This window comes from Theobroma cacao, chromosome 3, assembly GCF_053813885.1.
Source record: "Theobroma cacao isolate CCN51 chromosome 3, ASM5381388v1, whole genome shotgun sequence".
Lineage (NCBI taxonomy): Eukaryota > Viridiplantae > Streptophyta > Magnoliopsida > Malvales > Malvaceae > Theobroma > Theobroma cacao.
The window spans coordinates 37794860-37818410 of record NC_142641.1 but is presented as its reverse complement, the minus strand read 5'-3'; the positions used below and the strand labels follow the sequence as shown (position 1 = coordinate 37818410).

Genomic DNA, 23551 nt, shown 5'->3' with positions numbered 1-23551 from the left:
AAGGATTTACAATCAATACCCAAAAACGTGAGCCTCACACATAGGACACGTTGATGACTGGTCATCAAATTCTGATGCTAATTCTTAGCATGCCAGCTGGAAATATTTCGTCAGAGTAATATAGTAATCTTAAATTTCCTAATTTCTCTTTTTAGCTATAAATGGTAGAAGAATCATTAAACCTCTTTAAGTTTGATATTGGAAAGTGATTTGAGCTTTAAAATGTAATAATTTCAAAAAACCTATTAATGAATATCAATTTTCGTAAACCTATTAATATTTAATATAGTAATCTAAAATCCTTTTGACGTTAAAAAAAAAAAAAGGGTACAACGCATCGTGAAGGGAAGAGAAGTTGATTGGGACCCACAGCAGCACAGCTGACGTCACTACTGTTACGGGTCAGCATCCTTGCATCCTCTACTTACGGACAGAACACATGGGAGCGACTTACTTGTTCGACGTAATGTCTCACTCATAACGGAAACCAAGCCATCCTCGCCAGATTTCCCATAGGAACAGGACAGATTTTTGAGACGAGACTGATAGTATTGAGAGGAGGAGCTAAAGAATAGAGAAGTCTGAGAGAGATGTGGAGGCGCGTGGCTTCGCTTTCTTCCTTGATCTCATCTTCGAATTCGTCCTTTCATGGCCAGGTTCCTGTCTGTCTCTCTTCCTCCTCTACTCCCGTTTCAATTTTTCTTTTAAAAAAAAATCAGTTTTGATTCGGTATATGTTGTTGTTTTTCTTCTACAGTTTGATTATTCATGACTTTTGACAGTCGGTTTTTTTTTTTTATATAGGCCGCATGCAGGTTGACCATATGGGAATCATTAACGACAGGGATCGCCCAACAGGTATTGTTTAAATTGTCAAAGTGATGATCATGTCTTGTTGCATTGGAGCTCGTGTTGCATAGGTTGAAACTTGAGACTGATTTCGTGGTAAAATGTTCATTTTCTACTTATCTACTTTGATTGGATTATTATAGTATGAAGAAGTTGAATAAAAGTTAGAAAAAGCCCATTTATTTAGGTGTTAACGGATTCATATGTTTGTTTTTTTGTCATTTTCTTGATAAATGGTTCTGCTTATAAGATAAATTGATAGGTGCTGCTTTTTGAGGCTAAGTTTTTCGGACCACTCTTAATTATGTGTTTCCAACTGTTATGCTTGGGATACATTTAAGTATCTTGCAACTCTGAGTGAAATATTCCATTTCCTTTTCCTTTTTGCTGTGGGTTTGGTCGCTCGGAGGAGGGGCAATTTAGATTTTTTATAGTTTGCAACTCACTTTAAGAGGCCTTCTTTGAGTTGAACGAATTGGGCAGAAATGTGATAGATGGCTCCGTAAGCATTTAAAATGTTTGCTGTCATTAGTCATGTATCAATCTGATTAGTTTTTGTATGACATGAGTAGTTTAAACCTGACTTCTTCTGAGTTTTGGGATCAAGTGTAAATAACAAGAATTTAGCAATTATTTGGCTTACCAATCTTTTCTCTCCCAGAATTTGAAATTGTTCAGTTATTTCCACGTGAATCCATGTTGCTAGTGTAGATTGTTTGTTTGGTGAATTTTGACTTTTTTTTTTTAATGTTAGTTCCTTTTCTTAGTTTTACAATAAATTCCACTTGCTTTAAACAAAAGTATATTTTCCATGAAATATTCATAAGAATGATTTCTTCTTGCTGGTTCATTATCTGAATGCAGGCAAAAGGTGTATCCAAAGAGAAAACTCCATTCATAACATTTGTCCTAGGTAACACTTGTGCATTGCTAGAATGGCTAAATACATCCTGTGCTTACTTTGTATCCTCTCATGCAAATTCACTTTTATGCCCTGTGATTCATGTTGTGGTTTTAGAACTCTTATTCTTTGAGCTTGGGAAGTTCTGCACAAAGTTAAACCTCATGTTTCCTTAAGGTGTTTCTCTTTTACATATTTTATTGTATTTATTATTAAATTCTTTTTTGGAGAGCAAGGCAGAATTAAGCTGCCTACTACACATCTGGTATACGTCATTCTTTGCTGAACAAAAGGATAGGTTGCACTCTGACCTAGCTTGTACCTTTTGGCTTTTTAAGTGGCATAAAACATAATAGGTTACATGATCCATATAACAAAATCGTAATATGAATAGGTTAACAATTTTATATGTCACTTGACCTTTTATTGTATGGTTAATATGCAAAATGTTCTTGAGGTTATCCAATGATATACTAGTAGGCATACTAGCTATATACCTTTTCATATATCAAACATTTTATCCTTTATTACAATCCAAACATGGTATTGAACATTAAACGAAATAGCAATGTGGAAACCTAGATTCTTTATGCTTGTTTGGATGGCTTTTTGCACCCTACCTTCATATTGAAGCAACTTATGACCCCAATATGCTTTGATGAACTATGTGTGATGCTGCTTTTTTGAAGTGTTTAAGTAAACATTGTTTTGGCTTGTACTTGTGAAGCTTACATTTAATCAGATCTGTTTCCTGTGCCTTTCAATTTACAGGTGGTCCTGGTAGTGGGAAAGGTACGCAATGTATAAAGATTGTGGAGACCTTTGGGTTCACACATTTGAGTGCAGGAGATTTATTAAGGCAGGAAATAACTTCTAACAGTGCGGATGGGTAATAATTTCCCTTCATTGTTGACAAATCATATTATTGCTCTATCAAAAACAGATCATATCATTATTAAGTGAACTATTGTAATGCATGTCCTCTGATGATATAACTTTGATTTCAGTGCCATGATTCTTAACACGATTAAAGAAGGAAGAATTGTCCCTTCGGAAGTGACAGTCAAACTGATACAGAAGGAGATGGAATCAAATGACAATCACAAGTTTCTCATTGATGGTTTCCCACGAAGTGAGGAGAACCGAATAGCATTTGAACGAATTGTGAGCCTCTTGGTTTTTGTCATTTTTTAAGCAGTTTCTTATGTGATAACTGGAAAAAAATTGACTGTTTGCCTGCCAAACTTTGTCGTTAGTTATGTGTGACCTAAATTTGTTGGGCTTGTATGGTTGAAGAAACTCATTAGCGAAGAGTTTTGAGATAGGTGGAAATATTAGAAGGAAAAAGGCTATTTATTTGAAGCAATATTTATATTATTGTTAACTTAACTTTCTTTATGGAACTTGCAGATTGGAGCAGAGCCCAATATTGTACTTTTCTTTGATTGTCCAGAAGAAGAGATGGTGAAACGGGTGCTGAATCGTAATCAGGTAAATATTGATAATTTTCTGCCATAAGTTGAATCTTGTGAAAACCATTATTGAAAACTTGGAATTTTCCTTTCACAGGGCCGAGTTGATGACAACATAGATACAGTTAGAAAACGCCTTAAAGTTTTTGAGGCATTAAATCTTCCAGTCATTAACTACTACTCTCAGAGAGGAAAACTTTATACGGTATATCTAACTGTTGTCTCTTTCTGGGGCTTTATGTTATCCCTTTCTAATCAATGGTTGCTTACATAGCATACAGATCCAAACTTCTATATTGGTTGTAGTAACTGAAGCAAATGCATGCAGATAAATGCTGTAGGAACAGTGGATGAAATTTTTGAACAAGTCCTCCCAGTGTTTACTGCCTCTGAGGTATGTTCTGTGAGCACAATCATCCTCTATATCTAGCAGTGCTGAATTGTTGATTACATTTTTGAATCATGCTCATTTTAGTAAGTGATTGTTTTAGTTAGACTTTATGCTAAACCTTTTTGGTATCTTTCTTATATGTTTCTTGCCTAGAACTAGTAAGGTTATTCTTCTTGTGACTTTTTTGAATATGTTTTCACTTGTAAGAAAATGAGACTTCATCCTTTTCAATACCCAGTTGGACATCTTTGCCCCACTAATTTTACATGAGCTTAAGAAGCGAAAGTACTGGTGAAAAAAATCAGTGTCCTGCCATTGTAATGTCCATACTGTGTACCAATATAATAATAGTAGGTATGACTTTTATAGTGATTTTTTCTTTTCTTGCAGCAGGTTACTGAATAATAAGTTTTATGAAACAATAATATCACAAATATAGGACAATCCCTTTTATCTTTCCATGTTTTGACTAAAGATGGCTGGAGGTCAGCTGACCTTCAAAATTTCTAGTAGGATCAGGAAGTCTCAGCAAAAGAATTGAGGAAATCTAGTTGGGGAAAAGCTAATCGGAGTTGAGATTAGTTCTTCATTTTCCTAATCCTGTTTACTGCCTTTTGGACTCGATGCTGCATGTACATAGGTCACCTCACCTGCGGGAAAATTGTGCAATGTTGTAGCTCAACTGTCTATTTACAATGCGAGGAGAATAATTTGATTAAATTTGGCACCATTATATGTAGAACAGTAAGGAAGACAGATGCTTTTTATTTTCCAATTGCCTGCTAGGGAAAAGGAAATACTCTGATAGTTATGAGAACTTTATTTCGAATAAGGACTGTGCTATCGGAAAGCTCCTAATCCCGTTAATACAGTTTATTTCTTAAAGCTTTTATTCATTCTGAAATCAAGTGGCTTGAGCACTTAAATAACATGAAAATATATGAGATTCAGCCGTTCAAGTGCATAATCTCCCACTCTTCTATATGTTTTCTTGTGATAGTCTTGGAAAATGCATCGTACTTGGTCTCAAAGATGTCCTTTGATTGCTGGGTTGAATGTTGAGTTCCTAAAGTTCAAAATGGTTAAAGCCTTGTCAGTCCTTGAGAATTTTAACATAAATGGAAATTTCGGGTTCATATTTTTTTTTGAAGTCTAATGGGCTCATCTAGTTTAGTTCTTCGAACTTCCTATAAAGCCCATTAAATATTATTCAAACTTCCTGATCAGTTCCTCCATTTTTGTCCGCTCTTCTTTCTCTAACAATGGTTGCCCTCTTGCAACCACCGAGCTTCCACTTTGTTTCATGGACTCTCAGCTGCTCTTCCAAAAGCAAGAAAAGCGAAAAACAGAAACAGCTAAAACGAAAACAGATTCACCAGAGCAAAAGTACTGCCCTCCCGTTCCGAAAATCATCCCCAACCCCACTTTTAATCAACCACAAACCCTTCACCCAAACCAAACTCCAGGCCCTGGACGCTGTCGTTAAAGACCTCGAAGCCTCAGTCAAAAACGGCATGAACATCACTTCCGAAATATTCTCTTCCCTGTTAGAAACATGTTACCAGTTGAAATCCATTGACCAGGGCATTAAAATCCACAATCTTGTACCCAAAACCCTATTACGTAAAAACACAGGCATTTCTTCGAAACTTCTGAGGTTGTACGCATCCTGTGGACACATCGAAAGTGCCCACCAAGTGTTCGATGAGATGTCTAAACGTAACGAATCGGCTTTTCCATGGAATTCTCTTATCTCAGGATACGCGGAATTAGGACAATATGAAGATGCCTTGGCACTTTACTTTCAAATGGAGGAAGAGGGTGTTGAACCTGATCGGTACACGTTCCCTCGCGCGTTGAAGGCTTGCGCGGGAATTGGGTTGATTCAAATTGGGGAAGCGGTTCACCGTGATGTGGTGCGTAAGGGTTTCGGGAATGATGGGTTTGTGCTCAATGCTCTTATTGATATGTATGCAAAATGTGGTGACATTGTTAAGGCTAGGCGGGTTTTTGATAACATTGCTTGTAAGGATACCGTCTCGTGGAATTCTATGTTGACGGGTTATATTCGTCACGGGTTATTAGTTGAGGCATTGGAGGTTTTCCGTGGGATGATTCGAGAGGGATATGAGCCTGACCCTGTTGCTCTGTCGACAATTCTGTCTGGTGTTTGGTCATTGAAGATTGCGCTGCAGATTCACGGGTGGATTCTTAGGCGAGGAAATGAGTGGAACTTGTCTGTTGTCAATGCTTTAATTGTTGTATATTCTAATCATGGGAAGTTAGATCGAGCAAGTTGGTTGTTTCACCGGATGCCTGAGCCGGATGTTGTGTCGTGGAATTCAATAATCTCTGGTCATTCTAAACGCCCAGAAGCTCTGGTGTACTTCGAACAAATGGTGAGTGGTGGTACTCTGCCTGATAGTATCACGTTTGTGGCAATACTATCTGCTTGTGCTCACTTAGGTTTTGTTAGGGATGGGGAGCAGTTGTTTTCGTTAATGAGAAAGAAGTATGCCATAAATCCGATAATGGAGCACTATGCTTGTATGGTAAATCTTTACGGGAGAGCAGGGCTGATCGATGAGGCTTTTACCTTGATAGTGGAGAGGATGGAGTTTGAGGCCGGGCCAACCGTGTGGGGAGCATTGCTTCATGCCTGTTCTGTTCATGGACATATAGATGTAGGAGAGATTGCTGCTCAAAATCTTTTTGAGCTAGAGCCAGATAATGAGCATAATTTTGAGCTCTTGAAGAAGATTTATAGCAATGCAGGTAGGTTGGAGGATGTGGAAAGGGTAAGAAAAATGATGTTGGACAGAGGATTGTAGACTTTTTCGCCATTACAAAGTTGTGTCTGATACTGATAAATCAAGCTGAAGTTTACGTCAAGAAGTCGATTGGTAAAGCTTTTAGGAGATGGCTTTAGTTTTTGACGCTGCCATCTGCACATGAATTTAATTTAAAATTCAAGCAAATCATGTCGTATGGATGAGATTACAGAGAGCTTGCAGCTATCTACCTCTGACTTCTGCAATGCTGGGGAGGACTCCGTCCAGAGCACCAACATATATAAGAGGAACCAGAAAGCTCTAGGCAAGTCAGGGAGGATGTGGTTTTACAAAGAAACTTCAGTTATGTTACCTTAGAGTGTTAATATTCAAAACGATATGTAAGTATGTACTTAAAAATAACTTTATGGTAAAAAAAAGAAAAGAAAAGGAAAATAAGTACTTTTTTTAAAGTTACTATCTTTTTTTGCAAAAACTTTTTATATGTTTCATAAAAAAACACCCTATTATGTGAGAAAAATTAAAATTATAAAAAGTGTAAGTGAAGTTTAATTTTTTTTGTATTTGGCAATCGAGATCTCAATCACCATTTTAATGGATCTTTAAAATATGACATTCATCTGTAATTTGAGTAAAGATGAGCAATTATTTTTTATTTTAATATAATTTGTCTGCAGTTACGCCTGCCTTGACTTAAGCAGCCATGTCTGAAAACAGATCTTTTCGATATTCATCATGTCTTTGTCTTATTTGATCTTTTGAAAACTACAAGTCAGCTTGCATCAAACACTTATCTTTTATTTCATTCGTTGAAGCAGACGTCTTCCCCTTACGTGAATTCTTGAACGTGCCTCATTTATTTAGACCATATATTTAGTTTGTTTTGACCATTCAAGCTGACAAGTTAGTGAATTATGCATGGACAACATGTCGGAATTAGCTGTTATTTGTCCTTGCTTGATAGGGAAGCTGTCGCCTTGAGCATACAGAATTTTTCTTCCCCTTATTCTAGATACCTTTTTTATTTGGCATGTTTTTATTAATTAGTAGAGACTTATCTCAAGTCATGCAACTTGATTATAGTTTGATAATATAGTAAAATTATCTATGTAGAACTCGAATTGAGATAACTCAAATTCTAAATAAGTCGAAAGTAAAGTAATTTAATATTCAATTTAACACGATTTAAAATAATTTAAATTCGAAATAATTTAATCAAAATTCAATTTAATATGAATTAAGTATGAAATGCAAACAATTGGAATAAAAAATATTCAAACATGTTTATATGTACAAAACATTTAATAAGTAAAATTAAATATCATTGTTCAACGTGAACAATGATAATAATGTTGCCAAACTAAATATGCAAAGATAACTACTAAAATATCTTAATAGTATAAATAAAAGGCTAAAAAGCCTAAAACTACATTGTTTTGTCTCTTTTATATAGGTACTTAATATTATAAAAAAATTTCTAAAAGAAATTATCTATTTTTATTTATTAATTAGACACAAAGTTTTATATCCTTTATTATTGTGAAAAATAAAAAAATCCTTATATATAAGATTTTTCAATTAAAAATACAATTTTTATTTTTAATATCATTAGTATCTAGAGGTATTAATCTTAAACAATATATGAAAAAAATTTATTTAATCCATATGATATATTAGCTATGCACGGTTTACATTTTTTTAAAAAAAGTTAATATAATGTTATGAAAAAGTGAGATTGATATAATTAATCACGTTTATAAGTTAAATTTATTAGAAAACAAAAAGAGCATGCCAATTTTAAATTTTTTAAATCTAAATCATCTAAACCCGATTCAAAATTTAGAGTAATCCGAATTTAAAATGATCTTATTTGTATATAACTTAATTCATATCGATCGGAATATTAAAATAACTAGACACATGTATATTAACTAGAACCCGATCTAATTTGATTTTAAAAAGATCACAAAATTCAAAGGCAGGTGATTTAAAAGAACCAAAATTGAGTTGGCCCCACCCAGATTGCTAATATTCTTTGTCCATCAAGATTCGCATCCATGCATAACTGTGTATCTAAACTAATTAAAACATATGCTTTTGAGCCATTTGCAAAAATTTAGATTTACTCCGAAACCGTCTCTCCTTTGTCCTTTGATTTTAATGAAGTTTTTCTTGCGTGTGTACGTGTATAACAGCGTAACGTCATCCTGGACGGGTCCGCTAGCTCTGTCACAAAATAAATGTCCACTCCACGTGAATGGCGCTCCAATCTCCGTCCTAATGGCCCGCGGTGGTACTGCTGCCAGTGAAATTATCAGGCTTCCAGAAAAAGAAAAGAAAAGCAAGACTAAAGCCAAATATGCGTTGCATTTCCTATTCTTGCCAACAAACTCTGCACCTCCTTTTCTGATCACTTCAGCTCTTCATGCCTAATTAGCCTTTTCATACTGATTTTCGGCTTTTCGCAAAGTTTACTTTTGGCTTTCACACTTCTTTATTGACTGCCTTTTGTTTGGCCTATGTACGTTTCACTCTCCTTTTATGATTTTCAAAACCCAGTTTTCTTTTCAATCAACAGTCATCGTTGCTGGTAAATAGATGCTTGGTAGGGGTTACCTCTACCAAATCTATCAAACTACGACGTTTCCAAGTCAAATTTTTGATGAATAAAATCAACGTCCTAGGCCCTGGAGCCTGTGTGTGAGTGTGACAATGCTAATACCGAAAATGAAGGGGGAGGGAAGGGATCAAAAAAATTGCTGAAGCTTGTAGTTGAAATTCTGAATTAATTACTTTGAATTTGCCGAAAACATATTCATGTGCCACATGGTTGGCATCACAAGTTGTAGAGTATTTAGGCCCCACTTTAGGGACATATCCTTATATCAGAAACCCCACCCATTCACCAATCACCATATCTTTTTTTTTATTATTTTCTGAAATTCGCAACGTTAAAACAAAATGTACGGTATTTATTTAAGCCAAGTCGGTAGCTATAGGTGTAGAACCTGCCTGTATTTAATTCTTATTTAATGCAATGTGAAGATGAAGAGTAGAGCTTAGATCTTACGGACAATAATACCTCACGAACTTTATTACACGCTTAATAAGGTTGCCCCTATTGGCTATTGGCAAAGTTGAAAATCCAACACCGATTACACGCGTTAGACCACAAGCAAAGTGTCCTTTGACATCATAGATTAATGTCAAGTTTATATCAAACCCTCTATAAATATAGAACCATGTCAGAATTTTTTTATCCAAGCTGCTCTTACTCACAAGTTCTCAAGTTTCCACGTTTTTAGCTCTGCTAAAGAAAAAAAAAAAATGGCAAGAACCTCCCTTGTTTTCCTCTTGCTTTCCCTTCTGTACATGGCTTGTCAGGCCACATCTCCAGCGGCTGCAAGCTCTCGTGCCTCAAATTTCATCAAGGCCTCATGCAGTGCCACCAAATATCCAGCACTCTGCGTGCAGTCTCTTGCAGCATTTGCCCCTTCAATCCAGCAGAGCCCACGGCAGTTGGCTCAGACGGCCCTGAATGTGAGCCTAGCCAGGGCTCAGTCCACCGAGGCATTCGTGTCCAAGATGAAGAAATTCAAGGGACTTGAGAAGAGGGAATACGAGGCAATCAAAGATTGCATTGAGGAGATGAGCGATAGCGTGGACAGGCTCAGCAAATCAGTGCAAGAGCTCAAGCACATGGGTCAAGCCAAGGGTCAAGACTTCTTGTGGCACGTTAGCAATGTGGAGACCTGGGTGAGTGCCGCACTAACCGACGAGAGCACCTGCGTTGATGGGTTCGCAAGCCAGGGCTTGGATGGTAAGGTCAAGGCCTCCATTAGAGCCCGTGTCATGAATGTCGCTCAGGTCACCAGCAATGCTTTGTCGTTGGTTAACCAATTTGCCTCAAAGCAGTGATCAACCAATTGTGTTGCGGTTGCAGAAAAGTCAAACAAGTGGTCGACTGGTCGTGGTTTTCTTTGGAGGCTAGCTTTTTGTCAGTTTAATCATCTGGTTTGGTTCTGAATCCTTTTTGATGTACATGAAAGCTTTTCTTAGCAAGTGGAATGCAAACAGATCGTGTCCTCCTTACTTTATTGGATGCTGCTTAGACTTTGAGCTACTTTCTCTTTCTTTTTTTCTTCTGGTACACATGCTAAATAACTACTCTTACTCTCTGTAGCCTTGAATCAAGGGATTTTTCACGCTAATCACCGTGATTTACGGACAGATTGAAGGACCATAAACGTCAAGAAAAGTGTCTGTCCACATTATCTATGTAAATAACTACTAAGACCATATTACATATATAGGTCTTAATTAAGATACTTCCTAACATCCATTCACCATTTTTATTACAACTTTTTGCATTTCCTAACCTCACATGTAATTATTATCTAATATATTCAATATTGAGTGTACCCATTCACATTACATCGTTTAGATGATTAGCATTTCTCGTACATATAGTAGTGAGCATTTTCTTCGCTGGGAATTAAGATGTTTGTTAGAGAATGACTTACGAGCATTAATTAAGGTTACAATACAATTAATCTAAAAACTTATGTAATCATTACATTCACAATTAAAAGTTTGTTTTTTGTTTTAGTTTAAAAACTGTTATGAAGTTCTTATGAAAAATAATAATTTTTAAAATTAAATTAAACTTGTTTGATACGCTGTTTAGTAAAATAAATTATTTAAGTTTTAATTTTGATTAAAATTATTTATCTTCAATCACCTAATAAATTAAAACAGAATAAATCTGTTTCGAGTTTATATATGATTTCAGTTGTTAAAATCAAATAAATTCATAAAAAAACAGAATAACTTTCAAACTTAGATAGTAGTAATAATATTATATTTTTGTTGATATAACAAGCAATCAGATCATAATGCTTCAATTTTTCAAGAAAGAATAGCAAAAATGAAACGATATATTTGACATTAGAATGTGAAGAATGGACAAAACTTTCAAATAGTATCTACATGCAGCTTTAAATTTTAAATCTTCTTTTCTTTTAATCTTTGTAAGAACAAAAAAATTTTAAATTTTTCTAGTTTGTTGTTGAGTCTTTTGTTCATTTCTTAGTAATTTTTTTCAGAGAGAGGTAGAGAAAAGGAGATTGCAATTTGCTTTGGAAGGATGATTTGGAGAGAGAGAGAGAGAGAGAGAGAGAGAGAGAGAGAGAGAGGGAGGTTGATTGAGAGAATGAAGAATTTTTTGAAAAATTGACTTTTTTTTTTAAAAAGAAAGTTATTTTTTGGAGTTTTTCTATGCCTGTTTGGCCTGACTTTTTTCTAACTTAAAAACTATTATAAAGCTCTTATGAAAAATAATAGTTTTTAAAATTAAACTAAAGTTGTTTGGTAAATTTTTTTTTATAAATTTTTTTTATAAGTTATAATTTTTGTTAAAATTATTATAGAAGGTATTTTTTTTTGAAAAGGTAATATTGTAATTATTTTTAATAAATAAGGATATTTTTGAAACAAAAATAAAAATTCTCTTATATTTTTAAAAGAAGAGAAGAAAAAGCTCTTCCTTGGAGCTTTTTTTTAAAGTTTTTTTTTTAAAATTTTGTTCTTAAAAAAAAAGTTATTTTTTTTTAAAGCTTCTCACAAAATCATGTTTGACCTGACTTTTACTTTTAAGAAGTAGATAAGCTGAAAAAAAGCTAAACCAAACATGCACTTAAGCTTTTTTTTTTTTAATTTTGTACTTTTTAAAAATGTTGTTTTTAGTAAGAGCTTTTCAAAAATCTTTTGGTTTAACTTCTGCTTTTAAAAAGTAAATAAATTAAAAAAAAATCAACCAAACAAACACTAAGTTCTATATTTAATTTGAAATATTTTTAATAATAACACATTAAAAGGGTGCTATTAAGTTATCTGATAAGATTTACCTTTTTAGTTATGACAAAATCATTTCACAAGAGTTAATCCTATATCCTTTTTTGAGTACCCTGGACTCTAATAAAATCACGTGATTACTAGGAAACCGGGTAATGGTTTGTAGAATTTCTCTCTTCTGAAGAGAAAGTTCAAACTGATCAGTATATGTTGCGGGAAAAAAAATCAACTAAGTTTGCCAAGCTAGGACCAAATTTTCTGTAGGTGGATTCTTAAGCGCTTTGGGTAAGTTTTTTCTTTCTAATGCAAGCAATTCAGAAAACCACGGCAGCAATTCGTCACCCAAAGCATTGAATGCTCCCAATTAAGTCTGGACCATGAGGACCGACACTATTGTTTATTACCCCACACGATTTAAACTAGAATTGAAATATTTTCCAGAGAGACTATATTCTCAACATGGTGGTAGCTTCTTTATTAGCATCTTTTAATTTTATACTTTTCAACTTTGAAAAGCTTAGCAGTTTATTTAGCATCAGCCTTTTTTGGTATTTGTGTTGGTTTGTGCTGATACTCTTTTGCACCACGGATGAAAGGGTGCTTACGCTTTGCTTCTATACCTTTGTAGTAGTTTACTTGTGTCTGCCTTGAGCAGGTCTTTAATGAAAGAGATTATATTTGATTAAAAAAAATTGAAACATTTTCTTGTGTTAGAAGTTAATTAGTACAACTTAAACAATTGATGCTTCTTTTGCTCTTTATATATACGGCTAACTTTATTGAGTGAAAAAGAAAACTTGTTAATTTCGTTTTTTTTCCTGAAAATTAATAACAGTTGTAGTTTTAAAGATGTTGGACAAAAATGGGAAGGCTGAAAAAGGATTGGTAAAGAGCAGCAGACGACCGGTCTGGATGGGGAAGGCTGGCTGGCAAATGGGGCCCCTCATCATACGTCGGACATGTGAGTTGTTCAGCTTTTTGCTAAATTTCCCAAACTTAGGCAAAAGTTAAAGCCAAGGTAGGAACTAAGAATTAAAAAGAATTTATTCTGCTGTTCTTTGCTCTCCATCCCTACCAAAGTCCAAAGGATGGGCACCCATCATCATTGTACACATGACAATCATGTGACGAAAAAAATTCAGTAAGTAAAAACATGAATGCTTACAATTTTCTATGCATTCACCTATTAATATTATGGGTTCTCGGACCGGCACGTTACGATAATGTCGACAACTAATCTTGTAACATAATGCTTGTTGCTGTTTTTCATGGTTTTCCTCCCATTCCTCATTTGCCAATTTTTTCTTAATAAAATCTCAATTATTTTGCTAATTTCTTAAATAAAATATTTAAGGCACATTACTTTCTACACTCGTAGAGAGAGGAATTGCTGACAAAGAAACTTTATTAAATGGTTGTTTTTATCGGTATATATCACATATGTTGTTTAATAAATAAAATTTTTTATAATTATATGACATGACTTGAATCGAGAGATATATAAGATTTGCATGGCTTAATTAGAATTTTTATAAAAAAATGTTGTTCAAGTAAAACTGTTTTAAAAATATGGTAAAGAAAAATTAAGATAACATTTAGTAATTTATAATAGAAGTGCTATACAATGTAGACAGTTATTTAACAGTATTTTTTGTTTAATTAAATAAACAAAAGAATAAAAGACTCAATTTTTATTAAACTAAATCATAAGTTATTGAGTGAAAAAAAATAAAACAAAGAGATCATATTTTTGTTCATTAGGCAAAAAAATGAAATCGATAGAAAAATTAGACCTCATTAAAAGGATGAATTTAAAATAACACAAATCTTCTTATTATTTTTTGAATTATTGAAGAGTACAATGAACATATTAAAAAATTTTATTAAATATTTGTTAGGACTCTTCTCATAAGCTAAATATTTTAAAATTTTAAGAGTCAAATACTTTATGCATGCTTTTACAATAAAAAAAATAAAGTTGTTCCTTAAATCAAACGCCCAACACCCACGTTTTGATGTGAGAAATTGTTTCTTTTCGGAATTGCTTGCTTTGTTAAAAAAAGATGGCTTAAGTTTTCCTCCTCTCCCATTACATTGAATGCATTGGATACGTTTAAATGTGGCCTATTTATCATGGAATAAACAGATAAAATAGGAATAAAATAAACCCTTCTTATTAGGTTTACTTTTCGCAAAGAAACAAATAATTAACTAATATACAAGAATGCGTAGGATAGGAATAAATTTATATGAAATGAATCCTGCATTTTTTCTCGTCGATCCATAAAATATTAATTAAATATCAAGCAATGCAGTGATACCCACAGCACATTTTTAATATATATATTTGAATAAGACAATGACGTGCTCAATTTCACATGCGAGAGTTCTTTCTTCAATCTAATACTTACACACATGAAATGTGGAATTAGTTAAACCAAGTCACCAACCTTTTAATATTCTTGAGTTTTCTGTACAGCGTATGTACTAGAGGAGGGGAGCACATGCCACATGGTGCAAGATTATTGTACTAATTATAATTTGTTATTTTGTTGAGATTGTGATTAATTATGTAATTAACTTGTAATTATTTTAATTATTGGCACATCGGAGAATTTTACATTTTAAGTCGGACAAAACTGATTTAATATTATTGAAATTTACTAAAGTTAATCTTAAAATTCTTAAATCAAATATATATAACAAGTATAAGAGCATATGCAACAAGATATACAATTTTACATCATTATTGTATCTAATAGATTAGAGATAAATATAATTTCAGGTACATATTGCACCCTTCGAATAGAATTAACTTGCACCATATACATCTGTATTAAGCCTTTCAAGAAAAAAAAATATACATCTGTATTAAACAATAAAATAAAGATGCTAATTAATGATAACACTTCAGTAATCCAGTAAATTGAGAAGAGCCAAACAATTGCTAGTCATTTTGGTAAGATACATCACGCTCTTCTTCATTGTGTTCTTCACAGTTTTGCTTACTTTCTGGCCTTCAAATTCATCCGTGCATGTGTACTCATTCGTCAGGGCGGCGCTAACCCAAGTCCTTACGTTACCCATTTCGGTCCTACGTTCCGAGCCTTGCGCCCTGGCCATCGCCTTCAAGGAGTCCGTGAGCTCGTCAATGGCATCACCTACAGTTTCAGAACAATCACGGATGATTTCGGTTTCGGAAGGACTTAACCCCTTCATTTTTGACAGTGATTCTATTGATGAAGACGTATTGCATGTGGCATTTAGCGTTAAGGACAAGGCAGTGTCGCAAAGCTTCTGGGGATCGGTTTTAATGGTGGATGCATAGGGGGAGAGAGCTTTGTTGCACTCTTTGGGGTACCTGGTTGTGTTGCAGGCTGTTTTGATGAAATTTTTGTAAGTTCCGGTAGAATTGGCCTTAGTAGTCGCAGCGGCTGAGATTTTCTGCATGTTTGACATGAGAAGAAGAATGGAGAACGGATATAATAAGACTTGGAGCAAATGCAAAGAAGAGCTTGACATTGTCAAACTTTTAGCTTCCATTTCCTCCTGTGTGTTCCTATGTTGTTTTTTGCTGGGTGTGTGTATAAGATAATAGGATCACAATTTATAGGCAAAAACTGTCAGGTGAGTAATGTTTTAATTTTTGGGGAAAATCAATGGAGTTTGATACGACATGTTAAATGAGGTGGCAGAAGACGAGTCGTGATTAAAATAATTCATCAGGAGATTTTCTTAGATGCTAAGCTGGCAACATATCATGCATGCAATCTAGGGGCAGACTATTTTTATCTTTGAGAAAATTACGAGAAGTAACTCTCCTCGTAAGTTTAATTTCAAAATATTTTTTATTATAATTTTAATTATTTTAAGTCAATTTTTTATATGATTTGATAATAATACTCTTTAAATAATTTCAGATAAATTAAAATAATTTCGATTTTTTCTATCTTGCTATCCAGATAAAAATTTTAAAATTAAGAAATTAAAATTGATTAAATATATTTGTAAATTAGAATAGTGTATGACTTTGACAACTTAAACTTAAGTATTGCATTATTAGTTTTTAGGCATTGTGTCATTGGTTTTTAAATATTACGAGACTAGTTTTTAGGTATTACGTGATTTAATCATTGCGTCTTTGATTTTTAAGCATTACGTGACTAGTTTTTAGGTATTGCGTAACTAATTTTTAGACAATGCTTAAGTCACATAATGCCTAAAAATTAGTCATGCAATGTCTAACTAATCAATCACGCAATGTCTACAATAAGTCACACAATATCTAAAAATTAGTCATGTAATGTTTAAAAATTAGTAATATAATACCTAAAAACTAGTCACGTAATACCCAAAAATTGATTACGCAATGCCAAAAACCACCAAAATCACTAAATTTCATTTAAGAAAATCAACAACTTCAAACAATACACCATATTCCATTTAACAATATAATCAAAGAATATGCCTATTTGACGAAGAATGCTCAAAATACTCAAAAGTTTTTTACATGTGTCAAAAACTATTCCAAAATGCTTAAAGGTTTTTTTTTTTTATAGGAAATACTCTAGAGATTAATGGTGTAGCGAGAAAAACTCAAAAGATATGAGTCGATTTGAAACGTAGACCTAAACATAAATGTCGATTTCATTAAGGATAATTTTATTTAAAATTAATTTTTTTGATTAAAAATAATTAAAATTATAGAGAATGTTATTTTCAAACACCTTACGGGGTTTTTTTGAAATGAACTCTTTTTCTTTTGATTCTTTAGCTATGTTATGCAAGATATCGAGCACGTGATTAATACTATGAGATTGTAATAAATAAGATAGCTAATTAGTTATGATTCTACACATGTAAACGCTCATTTTTACCATATATAGTTATATTATCCAAATCTAAGTTTCAATCTTTAATTGAGAATGCATTACTAATAAAATTTTATATGTTAAATTGGGGTTTTAAATCTTATTAATTCTTAATTGTATGCAAATAGCGACAGGCTGTTTGAACGTATACATGCACCTACGCACTTAATGGAGGGCACACCAATCCCTCATGCCGTTATCGCAATCCAGTAATCATAAACATGCTAAATATCGTGCATGTGTTTCTTTAGAATATAGAATAAAATAAGATATGAATTGAAAGAAATTTCAGTAAGATGCATCACACTCAGCTTCTTGTAACCATTGGGAGTTCTTACCTGTAAAATTTTGTAAATCTGACGTGGTATTGACTTATTTTTTATTTTATTTTCACTGTTTTTTATTAATTTTTATAAAGATGAAAAAAATGAATATTAATGTCGTTTATATTAAAATTTATTTATTTTTATGAAATTGATGTTTCATGGTTTTAATATTAAAAAGTTAAATTATATATAAAAGTAAGAGTATTAATTGTTAAAAATTAAAAGAGAAAGACATTGTAATGGAACATTTCCAAAAAAAAAAAGAACTAAAGGATTTGGATCGAGAGAGTACTTTATTTGTGATATTTAGTTGTTTTTAACATAAATATAAATATTTGTTTTCTATTTTTTTTCTTTTTGCATTCCTATATGAGTTTCCAACTTTGCTATATATGTAGTATAAGAGAAATATATTTAAAAGAACAATGCAAGGACATAATGGCTTTGCTCCTTTTTTTCCCTCTTTCCTTAGTTAAATAAACATGGTCTAGCACATAAACATATTCTTCGAGTAAACTATAATCATGTGGTATAGGAGTAGTATCTAATAATAATGTGATACAATATCAATATGTTTGCTATAAATTTTGTACACAATGAATTATATTGTTGATGATCGCCACCTTATCAATAACATTAAATAGTAAATATTTTTTGAACAATTTTGATGAGCCATTTACAAGTTATGGTTCAATTAATAGTATGTAATATTAGACATTGAAAAAAACGACATGGATCTAGATTGTCTCTATCCGAATATTAACAGTAGATGGGCTTCCCCTATGTGGAAGAATATTTCTTCCCCGCTATCTCCCTCTAGTCCTCATTTCATCCATGTGGTACCCGACTTTGCTTTTGTTGTTGGAAATGGGGAAAGACTAAATTTTTAGCAAAATGAATGGATCGAAAGATTAAAGCTCAAGGACTCTTTCCCTCACATTTTTGCTCTTGCTGTTAAAAAAGTAGGGAAAATAAAATATTTCGGAATTTGGGAAGGCGAGAAATGGGTGTGGAAGGTTGAGCTTAGGAGACCTCCTTTCGGGTGGGAGATGGGGCAGCATAGTGAGTTTTTGAGAGTTATTGGGGAATTTCATCTTAACAAAGAAATGAAAGATGAACTATTGTGGAAAGGACATTCTAGTGGGACTTACTCTCCCAAAGCCTACTGTACAAAGATGATGAACTGTGTAAGACCAAGTAATGAGACTAATATGTGGAAATGGCTGTGGGGGGATAGTCCCTCACAAGGTGGAGGCATTTATGTGGCAACTTATGCATGGAATGATTGCAGTAAAAGCTGAGTTTCTGCGAAGAGGCCTTTAAGCGAAGAAAATGCCTTATGTAGCCTTTGTAAAAGCTGCATCGAAATGGTTGATCATTTTTTTGTTATGTGTGACAAAGTTTGGACCTTTTGGTACTCATGGCGTAGATGTTGGGGAGGTACTTGAGTCATGCCTAGAGGGATAAAAGAACTGGTGGTGATATGGAATTCTTCATGCTTCAATAATGGAGATAAAAGAATTTGAGCGTTGAACCCTTTCACCATCTCCTGGACCATATGGCTTTTTCGAAATGATGTTGTATTCATAATGCAAGCAGGGACAGCAAGCAGGCATGGGAACTAATTCACTTGCGAACGACAGCATGGGCAAATCCTAATTGGCCCTCTCAACATGGATCTATTTTGGATGTGTACAGACACCCAAGTTGTCCTACTACCCAGACCAATAGACCCAAGAAGAGAGTTGCCATTAATTGGAATAGACCACTTGGAAGGGCTCTTAAATTTAATGTCGACGGGGCGGCCAACGGCGACTCAGGGGATGTAGGAATTGGAGGACATTTTAAGGAGTGAAAATGGAGTGGTGTTGGCCAGATTCTCAAAAAATATCGGCACTGGGGACTCAAGTCTTGCAGAACTTCTTGCAATTCGTGAAGCTTTCGTTATCTTCGCCTTCTCGGTCTGGGTTAGAAATTTCTCACTTGTCATTGAGAGTGATTCTCTTAATATCGCGAAGTAGATCAAAAGTCCAAATAACGCTCCGTGGAGACTTAGAAAATGGATCTTACACATTGAGAGCTTGAAGAAGACAGTTGGTGATTGGGAAATCTGTCACACGCTAAGGGAAGGAAATAGAGCGGCCGACAATTTGGCTAAGGGGGCAATTTGAAGGGCCCCCGATCTGTTGGAGACCGTGATGATATCGAACATGGGTTGGCAATTGATACAGAGTAAGCTTTTCTAAATTAATTTCTTTGGTTGCATTTTCAGTTCCTGTTTTATACGTTTGTGGAACTTTTACCATTGTTTATCTAGGTTATAGTCCTTTTTGTGGTCCCAAAATGTATATTGTGGTGGGGCTTTTGTTGCTGGATGTTCTTCATTAGTTGCTATGGCATTACTCCAAATTGGGTTTGATCTCATAGGCAGCCAGTGGCTTGCCTCCTGATTCTTTCCTTTTCTGCAGCCTACTGGATTTTTGTAAGCAGTAAGGAGCTGCCTCACTACCTTATGTGGCAGTCTTTAGTAAATCTTTTGTGAAATGAACTTTATTCTGCCTTAAAAAAAAAAATGAACTCATATATACTTCAGCGCTACGTTTGGAACACTGTCTGCCAGGATTCTCCGTACTATTTTTCAGTATTATCGAGATTGGGCATTGGGGAGTATGTGTAATTTAAGTTTAGAAATCTGGAACCATTATATTTATTAATTAGCAAATGGAATCTTAGTGTACTCGCAACAGACTGATCCTTCTTGTTCTTGAAGAAGAAAAATGTTATTGGCACATGGGAGCTAAAGGAGAGGGCGGTGATCGTATTTGAAAAATAATGGTGAAAACCAGGTTCACGTGATGAAGCCTAGTACCCGTCATTAATGAATAGACTTGGAAACTCTTTCTTCTGTTTAGTCATTCGGCAATACATTTCATCTTGTATCAAAATCAAACCGCAAGTTTCTGCATGATCGATGAGGTGTAATCTGTTTTGCAAGTGCGTAGGATGCTGGTGCTTCAACTTGGGCGAAGGGGTTAATGATTTATAGGATGCTATAGGTTGTCATTTTTGCTGAAATGTACAGAGAAGTGGGATCCAGTTGTAGGGGGATGATGCTATCATGCTCCTTGGAGTGTTTTTTTGGTCTTGATAGGGAGCTTGTTAATATTTCGGTAGGTAGCTTGATCCCCTATGCAACCTGATCAGTTTTTCTTTGCTTTCTCTTTTCTCACGCAGGACAAGCCATGACAGGGAGCTTCATGTCCTGTATGTGCTGTCTGCTCTACTATACCACAAAATGGTAGTTTTTTGTGAACTATTATCAGCAATGAAATCACTAATTGTCTTTCAAAATAAAAAAAAAAAAATCGAACTGCAAGAAAATGTTGGATAGGCTGACTGCCAGGAAAGAGTAACGGTATGACTTTTTATTCACAATATTGATGCATGTAACCAAAGTAGAGATAAAATTAATTTCAAACGACTGTTCGAACGCTTAGTGCAAAAGTTACTCATTGGCATAATACTTCAGCTAGTAATTGACAGCATCGACAAGAGCCAAACAATTGCTGGTCATCCTGGCCAGATTTAACACGGTCTTCTTGATATTCTTATTCACTGCATTGCTCACTGTCTGGCCATCAAACTGATCTGTGCATGTGCTTTGATCTGTTAACGCAGCGCTAACCCAGCTCCTTACATTTTCCATTTCAGACCTACGATCTGAGCTGCTTCGCAAATTGGTCATCACCGTCAAGGATTGCTTGAGCTCGTCGATGGCATCGCTTACGGTTTCAGCGCAATCACGGATGATCCCTCGTTCAGTAGGAGTCAAGTCCTTGAGTCTCCACAACGATGATATGGAGGAGGAAGTTTCACGAGCAGCTCTTATAGTGATGTATAATGTAACCTTGTAGAGTTTCTCTGGATCGGTTTTAATGGTGGATGCGTACGGGGAGAGTGATTTATAGCAATCTTTCTGATATGTGGCCGATTTGCAGGCTGTTTTGATGTAACTTTTGTAGGTTTTGATACAAGAACTGTTGCTGGTTTTGGCTGAGATGGTTGGAATGCTTGACATGAGAAAGAGAATGGCAAACGAAAATATGAAGATATGGAAAAAATGTAAAGAACAACTTCTCAAACTCTTAGCAGCTTCCATTTTCTTCTTCCTTCTTCTTTGTTTTTGTTGTACTTACGAGGTTGCAGTTATATAGGATCGCTAATTCAAGCTTTACAGTCAACGCTCAGATGGGTAATTGTTTTTTTTTTCTTTCAATTATTATTGTTTTAAATCGAAATGATGATCAATGATCCAGTATTAATTTGCAAATTAGAGATCTTGCAGAGCACACTTACAGGCTAAGTCAGCTGAGCTTGGTTCGAAACACTATTCGATCTGTCCAATGCAAATAATCAAACAGCATTCAGCTACCTGCACGCAGTTCATTAACATATTCTACACATGTTCAGCAGAAGAAGGAAAAAAAAAAAAAAGGCAAAAGAATATGTTCTCCCTTTTTTTTGAAAGATAAATATGTTCTCACTTAGGATGTGTCCATGGTAACACGAGGCTTGTGCACATTGGATAAAATTCAAAAAGGTTTTTCAAAACATTTTAAAAGGATATTTTGTCTTGTTTGTTTCAAAATAATGTTTTCGATCCTTTGACTATTAATACCGTTAATCAACTGTTAAAAAGAATTAGAGCTAATGCTACAAAAATATTTTAAAACAAAAATATCCTCTTAAAAAATCTGTTCATATTCTTTCCAAAACTTAATAAAATTCATAAATTTGTTCATTCATAAATCCTGTTTTAGAATTTTATTAAGTTTTAAGTTTTTTTTCTTTTTTATCAAATATTGAATTTTATTAAATATTAAAGTGAATTTTATTAAGTTTTGGAAAGAAATATAAGCAAATTTTTTTTAAGAGGACATTTGTGTCTTAAAATATTTATATAGTATTGGATATAATTTTTTTTAACTATTGACAATCAAGGAATCAAAACATTATTTTTAAAATTAGAGTGACCAAAGTGTCATTTTAAAGTGTTTTGAAAGACTTTAAGATTTTTTCTCTTTATACTCCTTACCTAACAAATATAAATTTTTATCCTAATGGTAACATGGTATTTTAAAATATTTGTAAATCGATGAAGTTTTTATTAAAAGATTATCATTAGTCAAAAGGTTTTGTTAAGATCTATATTTTACACATTATTAATAACTAATTAACATCTCCTTAAACTAGACGTGGATTAATTTTGCATGTCTAACGCGTAGGCAAGCCATGTGCCCGAACCATATGAAATTGAAGGACGTCGTTACGTTGGACGATCAGAGTCAGACCCTTAACAAAGTCAAGCTCCTTGAATATCGTACGGAGATTTCACATGTCCTTGGATTAAAGGATGCGTGAAAAGGTGCAGAACCACTGGCGTATTTGGTGGAAGATACAAGTGAGGGGAGGTCATGCCCCAAGCAATACAAATTCCTTCATTGTTTGATGAAGCTAATCAGTTGTTTTACGCCACTTTTGAAGGTTAATGCCGACATGGAAGATTGAGAGAGAAATTAGAGAGCAATGGTAGCTTAAGTTGATGGACAACAAAGCTTGAGATGACAGAAAGTATATGTGATTAAGAATAAATTGGCTGATGGCCTCATATTACAAAGATGAAGACGTGTCTGCTAAGCTTTTTGTGATTTTCAAGTCACTCCCCCATCAATTTATTAATTTTGATCATCTATCTGTCGCAAAATCAAGGAGAATCAATTTCTCAAACCTAATTCCCTGCAAAATTAAACTATTGAAAATTTTGGGCCACACAATAAAACGGTTGAAAAGTTGGATTAGACCCTTCATATCTTTTCTATTTTTATTAATGTGACAGACTAACAACACTTCCCTCTTACACATGTTTATTTTTCTTTAAGGTAATTTTTTTGTCTCAAACTTCATATATCATTTCAAATCTCTTACTAATTATAATAAATAGACTTTCATGACACGTTATCGTGACCAGGGCATTTGAAAGTAAAGATCTTACAAAAGGATCGCGCCAAAATCATTAGCGGCGAAAAGACACCCATGT

The 23551-nt window shown here is 34.0% G+C and overlaps 5 protein-coding genes across 10 annotated transcripts; 3 read left to right on the top strand and 2 right to left on the bottom strand.

The window, feature by feature from the left end:
- The first annotated feature begins 341 nt into the window (after nt 1-341).
- Nucleotides 342-5509, top strand: LOC108660430 (P-loop containing nucleoside triphosphate hydrolases superfamily protein). 6 transcript variants are annotated; one of them, XM_018117553.2, is made up of 9 exons: nt 342-662; nt 804-857; nt 1713-1761; nt 2521-2638; nt 2757-2913; nt 3160-3240; nt 3319-3426; nt 3550-3615; nt 5371-5509. In XM_018117553.2, exons 1-9 carry the CDS (start codon nt 591-593, stop codon nt 5383-5385), a joined length of 720 nt encoding a protein of 239 aa, XP_017973042.2. In that variant the 5' UTR covers nt 342-590; the 3' UTR covers nt 5386-5509. The 6 variants fall into 6 exon arrangements, with proteins under 6 accessions (XP_017973042.2, XP_017973043.2, XP_017973044.2 ...); XM_018117554.2 differs by lacking the exon at nt 5371-5509 and adding an exon at nt 4006-4158; XM_018117555.2 differs by lacking the exon at nt 5371-5509 and adding an exon at nt 4123-4516 and having other exon boundaries at nt 343-662.
- OTP70 (Tetratricopeptide repeat (TPR)-like superfamily protein) lies at nt 4656-6856 on the top strand. The gene has a single exon (XM_018117471.2). It carries the CDS (start codon nt 4875-4877, stop codon nt 6441-6443), a length of 1569 nt encoding a protein of 522 aa, XP_017972960.2. The 5' UTR covers nt 4656-4874; the 3' UTR covers nt 6444-6856.
- A 2790-nt stretch (nt 6857-9646) lies between these two features.
- Nucleotides 9647-10501, top strand: LOC18605381 (21 kDa protein-like). The gene has a single exon (XM_018117576.2). It carries the CDS (start codon nt 9732-9734, stop codon nt 10320-10322), a length of 591 nt encoding a protein of 196 aa, XP_017973065.2. The 5' UTR covers nt 9647-9731; the 3' UTR covers nt 10323-10501.
- Nucleotides 10502-15062: 4561 nt separating this feature from the next.
- On the bottom strand, nt 15063-15822 carry LOC18605380 (pectinesterase inhibitor 4-like). The gene has a single exon (XM_007038360.3). It carries the CDS (start codon nt 15798-15800, stop codon nt 15168-15170), a length of 633 nt encoding a protein of 210 aa, XP_007038422.3. The 5' UTR covers nt 15801-15822; the 3' UTR covers nt 15063-15167.
- Nucleotides 15823-20844: 5022 nt separating this feature from the next.
- Nucleotides 20845-22028, bottom strand: LOC18605379 (pectinesterase inhibitor 4-like). Its single transcript, XM_018117570.2, has one exon. The coding sequence runs from the start codon at nt 21611-21613 to the stop codon at nt 20984-20986; it is 630 nt and encodes a 209-aa protein (XP_017973059.2). The 5' UTR covers nt 21614-22028; the 3' UTR covers nt 20845-20983.
- Nucleotides 22029-23551: the final 1523 nt, after the last annotated feature.

Bases quoted from the DNA above. Each gene is read 5' to 3' on its own strand.
- LOC108660430 (XM_018117549.2), top strand. From the start codon at position 591: ATGTGGAGGCGCGTGGCTTCGCTTTCTTCCTTGATCTCATCTTCGAAT. The intron at 2,639-2,756 runs GTAATAATTTCC...CTTTGATTTCAG, and splicing joins ACTTCTAACAGTGCGGATGG to TGCCATGATTCTTAACACGA. The intron at 2,914-3,159 runs GTGAGCCTCTTG...TGGAACTTGCAG, and splicing joins GAATAGCATTTGAACGAATT to ATTGGAGCAGAGCCCAATAT.
- OTP70 (XM_018117471.2), top strand. From the start codon at position 4,875: ATGGTTGCCCTCTTGCAACCACCGAGCTTCCACTTTGTTTCATGGACT.
- LOC18605381 (XM_018117576.2), top strand. From the start codon at position 9,732: ATGGCAAGAACCTCCCTTGTTTTCCTCTTGCTTTCCCTTCTGTACATG.
- LOC18605380 (XM_007038360.3), bottom strand. From the start codon at position 15,800: ATGGAAGCTAAAAGTTTGACAATGTCAAGCTCTTCTTTGCATTTGCTC.
- LOC18605379 (XM_018117570.2), bottom strand. From the start codon at position 21,613: ATGGAAGCTGCTAAGAGTTTGAGAAGTTGTTCTTTACATTTTTTCCAT.